This window comes from Physcomitrium patens, chromosome 23 (genome assembly GCF_059467195.1).
Source record: "Physcomitrium patens ecotype Gransden chromosome 23, ASM5946719v1, whole genome shotgun sequence".
NCBI lineage: Eukaryota > Viridiplantae > Streptophyta > Bryopsida > Funariales > Funariaceae > Physcomitrium > Physcomitrium patens.
The window spans coordinates 44612-57758 of record NC_143432.1 but is presented as its reverse complement, the minus strand read 5'-3'; the positions used below and the strand labels follow the sequence as shown (position 1 = coordinate 57758).

At 39.9% G+C, this 13147-nt stretch overlaps 1 protein-coding gene across 8 annotated transcripts; it reads right to left on the bottom strand.

Annotated features, from left to right (window-relative positions):
• Window positions 1–1472: 1472 nt before the first annotated feature.
• LOC112275673 (uncharacterized) lies at window positions 1473–9504 on the bottom strand. 8 transcript variants are annotated; one of them, XM_073530442.2, is made up of 10 exons: window positions 8750–9444; window positions 8183–8612; window positions 7457–7856; window positions 7030–7170; window positions 6396–6456; window positions 4199–6272; window positions 3151–3858; window positions 2768–3024; window positions 2256–2596; window positions 1473–2087 (listed from the first exon to the last, which is right to left on the bottom strand). In XM_073530442.2, exons 7-10 carry the CDS (start codon window positions 3837–3839, stop codon window positions 2040–2042), a joined length of 1335 nt encoding a protein of 444 aa, XP_073386543.1. In that variant the 5' UTR covers window positions 3840–3858; window positions 4199–6272; window positions 6396–6456; window positions 7030–7170; window positions 7457–7856; window positions 8183–8612; window positions 8750–9444; the 3' UTR covers window positions 1473–2039. The 8 variants fall into 8 exon arrangements, 7 of the variants coding, with proteins under 7 accessions (XP_073386543.1, XP_090102781.1, XP_090102782.1 ...); XM_090246655.1 differs by having other exon boundaries at window positions 3151–3322; window positions 3542–3858; window positions 4199–7170; window positions 8750–9459; XM_090246656.1 differs by having other exon boundaries at window positions 3151–3280; window positions 3542–3858; window positions 4199–7170; window positions 8750–9456.
• Between the last annotated feature and the right edge of the window lie 3643 nt (window positions 9505–13147).

Sequence of the window (13147 nt, the reverse complement as noted above, 5' to 3'; positions counted from 1 at the left end):
GACAAGACTTGAGCTCCGTGAAAATGATGCTACCAAGCAGATTCCCACTACACCTGGGACAACACAAAAAAGAAAACACTCGAACTGTATTGGAAAGCCAAAGGCAAGAACTGCTCCAAAATCGCAGGGCATGGCTTCTGGGACGGGAAGAGGCGAAGCGCCTGTTGGAGGTGGAACGAGAAAAGGCAGCCATACTGGAATAGGAAAAAGGGGGGATATTGGTTGACCAGTATATTGGATTGAAACGGAAGAGTTACGGGCAGAAATAGGAACCTGGAAAGCTGCTGTAGTCACAAAATTGGAGAGTGACCCAGCCAGTATTGGTCGGTCACGGATGTCTGCCCCACCAGTTTCAACAATCGGTGAATTGGAGGAGAAGGTGAGGCAACAGCAGCACCAATTGGGAGCAACCAGGTTGTCAGGATTTTGCAATTGGAGGCCCAAGTTCGTGAATTGGGTTTAGGGTACGATGAAGACTTATCAGTCTAATCGCGGAGAGAGCCGATGGAAGTATCGGAGGAGGACGAGGACTCATCATTAGAGCCAGAACCTGTGGGGAACCACCTCCAGTGAATGTTGGAGTTGACCAATCCGGCGAGCCCAGAGTGGTAGAAAATTTGTTCGGAAAATCACTAGAAAAGGTTTTACCAGTTCATTGTTGGCGAGGACGCTGCACAGTTGGGAGCGGGGTCAGGTAGAATGGGTAGGATTTTATTTATTTATTTATTTATTTTTGTGTCTTACAATACATTGTATGTAGGGTTAAGAAAAGCCAGTAAATTGATGAGTGGATAGTTTAGAGATGAGTGGATAGTTTAGAGGGTATGATGGATGATTAGGAAGGAAAACGTAGTCAACATCGGATGTGTAATGTTTGGTATCCGGGGATCACAATACTTTCGCATTCGGGGATCTTCACTACACATGCAACTAAGTGCATTTCACTCCAATACTTTTTCACGTCAGTGTTATAATTATTTAAAAATAGAATTTGTCTAACATCAAAAAACAAAAAAAAAAAAAAAAAAAAAAAGAGTAAATAAAAACTTGGTCTATGGAGACAAAGAATTCAAGAAGTTCGAAGGAATTCAAGAAATTTCAATTCAGAATTTAGAAACTTGTGCCGAACTGGGACTCACGCCGGGACTGAGAGTTACAGGACTAGGAAGACTCGCGCCGGGATTGAGACTCGCAGGACCGAAACTCGCACCGAGACTGGGACTCGCAAGACCGGGACTCTTACCGAGACTGGGACTCGTAGGACTGAGACTCGCGCTGGGAGTGGAATTCATGCCAAGAGTAGCTCGTAGAACTGGGACTTGTGTCAAAACTGGGACCCACTCCGAGGTCCGCTAACTGGTGTCGCATCCAATCCACACTCCCATTGTGAGGGCGCGAGTCTCAGTCTTGGTGCGAGTCTCGGTTCCACTGCGAGTCCCAGTCCCAGTTCCTTGCCCTGACGGCTTATCTATGTAAAGTTTGAGAATAGGTCGAGGGCATTACACCCCCGATGCCTCCAATCATTCGCTTTACTTGATAAAATTCTCACACGAGCTCCAGCTATCCCGAGAGAAACTTCGGAGGGAACCAGCTACTACTAGATGGTTCGATTAATTGGTCGCCCCTACACCGAAGTCTGACGAATGATTTGCACGTCAGTATTGCTACGAGCCTCCACCAAAGTTTCCTCTGGCTTCGCTTTGCTCAGGCATAGTTCACCATCAATATAAATTACACGTTAGGGAAGGAAATTAATGTGTATGACTACATTCAATGAAATAAATGTACTTTGAACATGTCAAATAACGTACCATTATTCCTTCAAACCAAGTATTATAATGTAAAAAATAATAACAATAATACATGAGGCTATATTATAATGTAAAAAATATAAACAGTGGAATAAAACCACATTCCAACCTGTGAATACTTACAGTTACTTAAGCACAATATTAAAAGTAATTCCAAAAATAATATCATCAAAATCCACCACAAATGTTGATATATCCATCAATATATCCATCTCCACTGCTACAAGACTACTCCCGATCAGTGGCAGGAGATACTTGTTTGTCTTCTTTTTTGCCCTTATCAAACAAACATTTGCTTGTTATCCACAATGCAAAGCTAGTTGTACTTATTACTTAGTTGAACAAGCATTAAAAGTTATAAAAACAATAAAAATAAATAAATATCAAACACCAAAACCAAAAGCTATAAACAAGTAACAAAGTAATATAACATTGTAAATTTACCATGAATTCTTTGATGGAGAACTGATTTTCCAACAAGTGTCGTTCGTAAAAACGTTTCTTTTCAAGGAATCCTTCTCGGGTTTCAACAACACGAACATTCCCATTCTTATCTTTGTAGTCTATTATACCGGGCCCGTCGGGGTGAATTAATCGCCCGAGTTGTCTGTAAAGTGAGCATTTTTGAAAAAATGCAAGACCCAGTAAGCCCTTTCCTTGAAGGCGCCGTGTACAATGTAAAAGTTCACTTGGCCTGAAAACACAAACATCCCCATGTTTGGGTACAAACATAATCGATGCTTCTGGGAAAGCAAATATGGCCGGTTCATTTTGTTCCGATGGATCTAATTCAATAAATAATCCATTGTTAGTATAAAAGTTTAAAGTTAAAAAACATGTTATCTAAAACATCAACACTCCAATTATTTTGTTTAAAAAAAAACCAAAAAACATTGCATTACATTTACATACAAATACTGGAAATTCCAATAAAAAACTAAGTTGTATTATATTACCTTCGCGTAGCCATATTATGAATCCAAAATCATAATCATCTTCATCACGATGAGGCCTACAATTGAAGTCCCTCGTGATAGCAAATGATGTAAATGGTCCATTACCAATACAAGCACCACTATTTGAAAAGCCTTCAGCAATCACAATATTATCCAAGTGTTGAAATAAACTTTCATACGACCTCCTTAAAATATGACAAGTATATTTCGCAAGTTCTTCAGATAAATGATAATATTCTGGCCTGTTTTGAATATACCTATATAACACCCAACCATAAAATCAAATCAAATAACATTGAAACATAATATTACTACATTTAAGAATTTAAAAATTTTAATTATTATATCAAATTTATATATATATATACGTATACAAAACTCACCAACCAGTGTCTCCATAAGCAGAACGCATCCCAAACATAGAAATACTTGAACTTTCTTTTGCTGGCGATCGGCATAAGTTTCTCCCACCCTTCTCAAGATATGATACTATTTTTGTGATTACTCGAAGTTCTTTAGGAGTGAAAATTCCATTCCTCAAGTCAATTAATTTATCTTTAAAAAAACCACTTCTAGTTAATATTGTTGGACTTTCAACACGCGGGAGTTGAAGCAATTGTTCTGTTAAACCTTTATTTGTAGTTTCACAATCAACCAATCGCATACTCCGTTGGATAAATATTTCACCTTCGTTTAATGAAAATTCTATTGTTTTCAATTTCTTGTCATCGCCATGATTATAAGCAAATTTTTTAATATGGTATAACAACTCACCTACAACATTAGGCAGCTGCATCTTACATTTTTGGCAATAATATGTAGTACCGCCTGGAAAGTAATCCAATCCTTCTTTTTCAAATAAACTCTTGAATAAAGCCAATTTTTCTTTCCTCTCATGTTTTGAACCAGGTTGAAAATGTTGATCCAAACAAGGTTTCTTGTTCGGGACCTCACATTCACAAAATTCACACCATACCATGCTCGTATTGTTTCCATAACCATCGTTGGGACTTTTTTGTTTTTTTTCCATTTTCCTGCCAAAATTGTTCTCATATTTTCGCCTTTTTCCCATCGTCCACAATGAAATGAACCTGTGGAAAATGAAATAAATGCATGTAAAATTAAATAAATTCGAATAAAATAAAACAGATCTATGAAAAATGAATAAGTGAGTACATAGTTATAGCGGAGCCCATCGAATCAATATTTTATACGGTGCAACCAATTATGCATTAAAACATTTTATATTCCACAAATTTTCACAAATCATGAATTCTGGACCACGGACATTTTTTTTATTTTTTTATTTTTATCCATCCCTGAATGCTCTTCACAGTGTTACACCCACCCCGCTAATTTAAAATTGTGAAGATTTTCAAGTTTTCATGAATTTCCCCAATAAGTACACAACAGTACTGGCAAACTCTGAACCTCGGATCATAGATGCTTTCTTGCTTTTCCTTGCCCGTAACTATTCATTCCCATATCAGTCGCGCCTCATAAACCTCAGATTACGAGGGCTTTCACGCTTCCATGAAAAGTAGTAGATGAACTCGCTTTCCCCTATAAATCGCGTATCATGTAAATCATAATAGAACAAAGTTACACAACCCCAGTCCCCTCGTTCAACATCAATCCGCACACTATTTCCTTACTTCTACTCATTCCCAAACACTCAACACAACATTACATGCACTCAGCCAACTTCAAATTACGAAGATTCTCAGGTTCATATGAATTTTCCCAACAAGTACACAACAATACTAGCAAACTATGAACCTCGGATCATAGATGCTTTCTCGCTTTTCCTTGCCCCTAACCATTCAATTCCACATTACTCGCGCCTCGTAAACCTCAGATTACAAGGGCTTTCACGCTTTCATGAAAAGTAGTAGATGAACTCGCTTTCTCCTATAAATTGCGTATCATGTAAATCATAATAGAACAAAGTTACACAATCCCAGTCCCCTCCTTCAACAATAATCTACACACTATTTCCTTACTTCTACTCATTCCCAAACACTCAACACAACATTACACGCACTCGGCCAACAGCTAGAACAAAGCTTTGACCCAAATAGAGAGGGTGCAGTAATGAACACGGAGGTGGCACGACCAGAGGCCGAGCAATATAGAGAAGATGAGACTAGAGTAAATTGAGTCAATCAGGAGAAGGAGAACGATCAGGGGAGGGAAGAATCCGATCTGGCAAAATCGGCATCCACGGTGGAAAAATAGGCGAGAGAGAGAGAGGTGGAAGGGGTCGGAAGCAGGGAGCGGAGAGGGACGACCAGGGGGCGATCAACAGGAAGAACGAGAACAAGACCACCGTAGAGATAAATCCTCAACTCAGAGGGGCAGGACGAAGGAGGAAGGAATAATCCAACAGAGGTAGGAGGTTCAAAGAAAAGGAGGGTAAGGAGGGCAAGCAGTGCCAAACAGAAGACAATGTGTGTACGTGAGGATACAGTTGGAAGAAGAGAGATCTCACAAAGAATAGCCCTGCATGCAATCGTTAGTGGGGCGATCATCAAAAGTTCTCTCTCACACACACACACACGCAGCGATGGCGATGACGACAATGACTGGGAAGGACGAGTATCTCCCCCTCCCACACTTCATACCCTGCCATCCCCATCTCCCCTCCCCCATCATACCCACCTTCCAAAATACCCTGATTGACCCCCTACCCTGATCATCGGGGTTTGCCTCTCCATGCCACACACTCATGCCTCTTACCTCCACCACCACCACAACTCAAACGCCAATTATGACTCAAATGCCAATTACTTCCCGCTGCTTCTCGGTCCAATTAGCTACAATCCCAAAACACTAATGCACACATTTCCAACCAGGGTGTAGGAAGAAGGGTTTAGACAGCAGTACCGCAAGGTGCAAAAGTGGATCTTTGTCAATGGGAAACAAGAGGATTAGATATGATTCGTCAGAGTTGCAAAGAGGAGTGAAGGTGGGTGGCCGCACCGCACAAGGAAATGAAGAGCATGCAAGTACAAGAAGGAAAGCGAGGATACAGCAGGACGAAGAAGCACAAAACGGCGGAATATGAAGAGAAGGTGAGAAGGTACAAGAGAGGGCGTCGAATGAGAAGCGGGGAGGGAGAGAGAGACAAAGAATTGCACGCACATACACACACAGAGAGATACAGGGAGAGACAGAAAGACAGAGAGAGATCTCACAAAGAATAGCCCTGCATGCAGTCGTCGATAAGGTGATCATCACGAGTTCTCATACACACACACATGCAGCGACGACGATGACGACAACAACCGATAAGGAGAAGCATCTCCCTATACTTCATACCCTGTCATCCTCGCCTCTACTCTCCCATCATACCCGCCTTCAAATTTATCCAAATTAACCTCCTAGCTTCAAGCCTCCCCTTCTCCCATCATACCCGCCTTCACAGATACCCGGATTGACCTCCCTGCTTCAACCCTGGTCATTGAGATTCGTCTTTGCATTCAATACACTCTCTCCTGGGTTCCTGTTTCAGTAAATACTTTTATAACTAATAATTTATTTAAATATTTACCATAAATATATGCATACAAATTTTTTAATTTTTAATTTTTAAAATAACCAAAATAATTGTAAAAGAAACCCTCACCGGATTAAAGAATACTTGGGCATTTAATAACAATCCACAATCATATAATGCGCTATGACACCTGCACATTCACATCACCTAGTGGAGTCGAAGGTTCACAATGGAAAAAAATAAAATAAAATAAAATAAAAACCTCACTTTGGATACCAAGAACGATCAGGGAAGGAGGGACTCTGATTTGGCAAAAACGACATCCATGGTGGAAAAATGGGCAAGGGAGAGGTGGAAGGGGTCGGAAGCGAGGAGCGGCGAGGGACAAAGCAACCGATCCGCAGGTCAAACGAGGCGAGGAGGACATGACCACCGCAAAGATAAACCCTTGACCCAGGGGGGCAAGGCAAAAGAGGAGGGAATGATCCAGCAGAGGTGGAAGGATCGAAGGAAAAGAGAGGATCAAAGAAAAAGAAGGCAAGGGGAGCAATGCCAAATAGAAGATAATGTGTGTGTGCGAGTGTGTGAGGATACAATCGGACAGAGAAGCACAAAACCGTGGAATACAAATAGAAGATGAAAAGGTAAGAAAGAGAGTGTTGAATGAAAAGAAGGGAGAGAGAGAGAGAGAGAGAGAGAGACGCATGCACACATATACATAGAGAGGGAGAAAGACAAAGAAAGACGGAGAGAAAGGTCCCACAATGAATAGCCGGTGGAGCGATCAATAGGTGCCACCTTCCTCCACCACTATCAAATCCTTGTTCCTACGTCTTGGCCCCTGTCTCAGTTCCACTGCAAGTCCCTATCCCGATTCTTTGCCATGGTGTCCATTTCTTTTTCCCTTTCATAATTTATTAAAAAAATAAAGCTATAATAAATTACACTTCTCCAGCATGTATGTACATATATATATATATATCTTTTCTCTTTTTTCTTTTTTACTTGTCTAGTATATTGTTATTTATTTATTTATTTTTCTCCCAAAATCCCTAGACTTTAAACCTGACAGGCACTGATGAACTTTTTATCCATAAAAGTTTTGCTTTGTCCTCAAATTTTAGAAATTTTGGTTAATTAAGTAAATCTACACTTATACAAGTAGTGTGGTAACTTCAAAGAACTCACACCCTATTGTACTTCTCCAAGTTCCTCCACTTGTCTTTCAAATCAACTTCAGTGCGTCTACATAATGGATTTGCATTGTTGTTCAAAATCTTCTTCCAATGTCCTTTTCCATGCTCTTGGACTTGCCGCTTCTAAAGCTCAATCTCCTCATCTTACCATTTCTTTTGGATTCATCTTTGTGTTGAGCCTGACCCAATCGTAAGAGGAGACTCACCGGGTTTACATTCACGTACAGTTTGTTCAAAATTGCAAATAATCACCTTGTTATGATGGTCAACCTCCTCAAAAGGCTGCTTCTCCCTGTGCGCTTCATGCATCGAGCCTATCCTACTTGTAATTTTGAAAGGAGGCCAAGACAATTCTAGGCCATCGACGGTTTCCTTGGGTGGTACTGTGAAGGCCCTGTTCAAGGTCTTAGGGTTTAGGGTTTAGGGGTTTTAGGGATTAAGGTTACAAGAGTGTCCTAGAGGTTTTTGATCCTAAATTTCTCTCAATATATCACTTTTTTTTTTCGTTTTGAATTTTTTCCAAGGCTTACATTGTCTTAAAGCCTTCTATAAATATTTTTATTTTCCAAAAATATGTGTTTTTTTTAGATTTTTGGATTTAAAAATCGGAACTAGGGTCTAGGTTTAGGGTTTAGGGTTTAATTAGGATCTACAGACCTTAATTAAGGATCTAAGTTTTAAAAGATGTGAGATTCATGCATAGAGTTGATAGCCACATACCTCAAATGGCTAAGTGGGATTTTCACGAAACTGACGTGGGACTAGAATCTCACGCTTTTCGTGCACACACACCGTCCTTCCACCATAAACCGGATGTGACTCTCATGTCCACTTCGGCCCTAGCAGAGTATAGGATCCACAAAAACATCACGTACCTGAACAAGTATTGGAGGTATAATATGTGATCAGGATGGACTCCTTCTTCGTGACTTCTCAACAACCGGTTCCGAAGTAGCACAAAAATCAGGCGGGGCAATGCTTATAGTTGGGAGCACCCTGAGAACGCCACATCCAACCTGCTGTGAATGTTGGGCTGTTTGAATTCGGCAAGCTTGCAGTAGTCGTCGTATTGTACCATGAGAATCATCAGCAAATCATGTAGGAGGGCGCGTGCTTCCTTTACACTCTCATCCAAAGATGTTCGAATGATCTGTCATTTGGCAGAGTGGGATGGATAGGTGACTTTTACATATCGCCAAAGATTTTACAAAATTGCATCTGTTTTACTAGACTTCATGAATCACTAAAAACAAGATCATAGTTACAACAAAAAGTACGCTAGTTTACATTTGCATGACTTGGAACCTTTCGGAGTAACTTCTGTATTAGGACGACTAAGATAACCTCGATGTTTGTGCTCTCGTACAACTCTATAAGATTAGCAGCTACATCTATTTGCAGGGTGCGCAACCAGGTGCACCTCTTCACGGTATAAGCTTGACTACAACCACATGAAAGCACCACATGTTATAGAACTATCGATGATTTGTAATGTGCAATAAGTTATGCTTCATCTTTGGAGTTCAAGGTCGACGCCGCCAAGATGGATCCTACTGATGTTCCCGTCTGGCCTCATCCTGGATCGAAGTCCGCATCTACCACCACCGTGAGTCCAACCGACAAGGTAGACGTCGATACGACATGCTTCATGGTAGCCCTTTGCAACCTTTGTAGTCTGGTCGGAGAAGTCGTGCATCTAGCGAATCGTAAAGTCAGCCTAAGCAAACTTGGGATCCTTCAAGAAATGGGTGCATGTGAGTTCTGATCTTGTTGTCATGAAAGTGAACCCCCCGTTATCCCTCTCCGGATTCAAAATACAGTCCCTCCCTCTTCGATATCCTACTCCCTTGATGCTCCACCCACTATACTACTCTACCCCGTCGATATTTAGCCCGCTCGATCCCTTCGTCCTGAATAGCCTACTCCCTCGACAATCTGCATCGTAAATACTCTATTCCAACAATATCCTGCACCATCAATATCCTGCTTGTAGAATGTCCTACCTCCTCGATAGTCTGGCCTCTGGTACTCCATCCCTACAATATACTATGCTGATGATACTTTATACTATCCTAATGATACTTTAGCACTCCATACACTACCCCCATCCATACATTGCCCCTTCAAGCTTATCCCCTAAGATACCCTGTCACTTAGATATTCCGGCTTATCAATACTATGCCCCCTCGATACCTGGCCTAGGGTCTTAGGATCTCACGGTTAAGGATTCTAGGGTCTTAAGGTCTTAGGGTTGTAGGATTTAGGATTCTAGGGTTTTAGGGTCTTAGGGTCTCGAGTAAGTTTTTAGGATTTAGGAGTTATGAGGTTTTCAAAATCGCAAGAAATTGTCTTTGATTAATATATGAGGAAACAAAAAAATGAAATTAAATTAAATATATAATAAATACATAGAGGCACCTAGATATAATACTAATATATTAAATAGCATATGTACGTATATGTCCTTTTTTGTTTCAAAATATTATATGTATACTATTTTTTATATATTTCTAGGGTTTAGGATTTAGAGGGTTTAGGATTAGGGTTTAGGATTTAGGGTTACAAGAGTGTCTTAGAGGTTTTTGATCCTACATATCTCTCAATGTATCACAACTTTTTTCAGTTTGAAATTTTGCCAAGCCTTCTATTGTCTCAAAGACATCTATAAACATTTTTGTTTCTCAAAAATATGAGTTTCATTTTTCAGGTTTTAGGGTTTAGGGACCTTAATTCGGAATCTGAGTTTTATATTTGTTATCATGTGAGAACTATGTAAAGAGTTGGAATGCATACCAAATTTGGCTACACCAAAACAAATCCTGGGTGTATAGTGTCACCAAATTTGTTATCCATGCTGACTAGATGAGTTGTGGGTTGTAGGTCTTAGGGTCTTAGGATTTGAAGGTCTTAGGGTCTTAAGGTTCTAAGATCTTAGGGTTCTAGGGTCTTGGAGTACTAGGATCTTAGGGTTCTAGGGTCTTAGGGTCTTATGATATTAGGATTCTAGGGTTTTAGAATATTAGGGTTTTAAGGTCTTAGGGTTGTAGAGTTCTAGGGTCTTAAAATTTGTGGGTCTTAAAGTTTGTGGGTATTAGGGTTCTAGGGTCTTAGGGTTCTAGGATCTTAGGATTCTAGGATCTTAGGGTCTTAGGGTCTTAGGATTCTAGGATTCTAAAGTTTAGGGTTTAGGGTTTAGGGTCTTAGGGTCTTAGGATCTTAAGGTCTTGGGATCTTAGGGTTCTAGGATTCTAGGGTCTTAGGGTTAAGGATTCTAGGGTCTTAGGGTCTTAGGGTTGTAGGATTTAGGGTTCTAGGGTTCTAGGGTTCTAGGGTCTTAGGGTCTCGAGCAAGTTTTTAGGATTTAGGAGTTATGAGGTTTTCAAAATCGCAAGAAATTGTCTTTGATTAATATATGAGGAAACAAAAAAGTGAAATGAAATTAAATATATAATAAATACATAGAGGCACCTAGATATAATACTAATATATTAAATAGCATATGTACGTATATGTCCTTTTTTGTTTCAAAATATTATATGTATACTATTTTTTATATATTTCTAGGGTTTAGGATTTAGAGGGTTTAGGATTAGGGTTTAGGATTTAGGGTTACAAGAGTGTCTTAGAGGTTTTTGATCCTACATATCTCTCAATGTATCACAACTTTTTTCAGTTTGAAATTTTGCCAAGCCTTCTATTGTCTCAAAGACATCTATAAACGTTTTTGTTTCTCAAAAATATGAGTTTCATTTTTCAGGTTTTAGGGTTTAGGGACCTTAATTCGGAATCTGAGTTTTATATTTGTTATCATGTGAGAACTATGTAAAGAGTTGGAATGCATACCAAATTTGGCTACGTGTCAAGGACAAGAACTCGATGAAAGCTAAAGAGTAAGTGAGACTTTTCTCAAAAAGAAATGGGACAAAATAGAAATATGTATATTAAGAAAGAAACTGGAATGGCTATTGCCAAAATACAAGAAAATTAGAGACCCTTGAAACTAGACTAGAAGCAAGAAAGGAGTTGACAAGAGTGAAGAGGGCTTCACTCTTGCCTCTATATATACTATCTAACTAGAAGCCACGTGGCGATGTTCTATAAGACCTCCAATATATGTTGACTTTCTAGGCCACATGCCTTTGCTTGCAAGGCAAGTTTTCTATGGATGGACCACGTAGTTAGCTTGTTCTTTAAGCTTCCAACATGCGTGGCACATGGCTAACTTGTTGACCAAGTTTCTAACCTAAAAGTCAACTATAGACTCCTATAAAGTCAAAGCAGCGTCTATGAAGCTTCTAAGAAGCTTCTCTAGAAGATATTACACAATTAACCTACTTTTACATACTTTTATCTATTCATATAGGTAATTATATGTATGTCCGTGACATTACCCCCCCTTCTAGGGACGAGTTCCACGAGGAGCGGTGATTATAGATTGAGAAAATCTAATATGCGGCGAATTGTATTTGCTACATACTCTGATCTTTGTTCTCTTCGAAGATAGTTGATGGATCCTCTTAGCCATCGATAGTGTCCCATTCCAGGGCGAGAAGACCACCCTGTTATTTGATCACTGTTGAAGCCTTCATAACTTCCTTCAAATAATACATTTGAAACACCATCAGGAGTCGTTCCTATCTCCAATAATATCACCAAACATCGAGAATCTCTTCCAAGGTCGTGATACCAAACGCGTTGTATCTCACCATCTATTCGAGGAAGAACATGTCGTTCTTGAGGGTCTTCATTTCGGTTGCGTCGTCTTGAAGGTTGTGACAATCGCAATGTCTCATCCGGTAAGTCAGCAAACGAAGGTTCTTGAGTTGAATCCGCTGGTTGTTGGCTCTCCATCTAATTAGCATCACAAAATGCAAAGAAGTTACAAACAAAGATAGGAAATTGAATGTTATCTTGCCTCAATCTTGTCTCTTTTATAAGAGAGGTTTTCATCTTGGTTTTGATGGATGTCGTTGATGAAAAACTTTGACTTTAGCTGATGCATTTGCTAGATTCCTGGATGGCTCCCATGTGCGCTCACTAATATCATATCCGCACCAATGAACAAGATATTCCAGCTTATTTCGGCGCCGCCTTGAGTCTAATATCTCTTCCACCTCAAATTCTTCATTATTATCTACTTCTATAGGAGGCGGTGGCATTTGTCTTCTTCCTTGTATATCCACTGTCTTATATGGTTCAAGAAGAGACACGTGGAATACAGGATGGATCTTCATTGACTCCGGTAGATGTAACCGATATGCAACTGGGTTGATCTGTTCAGAAACAGAAAAGGGGCCAAGCCTACGATAGTCCAATTTGTCACAAGGTCGAGTGGTCTTGATATTGCGACGAAGTAGCCATACCTTATCACCCACGTTGAGTTGTGGTTGCTCTTTACGATATACATCTGCATTTATCTTTTGTCGTTCTTGAGCTTTCTTCAACTGCGCCTTCATTATTGCATGTAACTCTGACAACCGATTTGCCATATCTTCTGCTGTAGGATTATCAACTTTTGAAAAATCAAAAGTATCAAGTCGTGGATGATAGCCATAATTGGCAAAGAAAGGTGTTTGTTGCGTGGAGGAATGTACCGTATTATTATAAGCAAACTCTGCCAATGGCAGAAGGTTTGTCCAATCATCTTGTTGGTAGTTGATGGTACACCTTAAATACTGTTCCAAG

What these genes read in the sequence shown, in the direction of transcription:
- LOC112275673 (XM_090246657.1), bottom strand. Translation starts at nt 3,839, where the DNA reads ATGGGAAAAAGGCGAAAATATGAGAACAATTTTGGCAGGAAAATGGAA. An exon ending in CATAATATGGCTACGCGAAG is followed by an intron (nt 2,597 to 2,767) that starts GTAATATAATAC and finishes TTATTGAATTAG; the next exon opens with ATCCATCGGAACAAAATGAA. An exon ending in TCTCCATCAAAGAATTCATG is followed by an intron (nt 2,088 to 2,255) that starts GTAAATTTACAA and finishes TTGTTTGATAAG; the next exon opens with GGCAAAAAAGAAGACAAACA.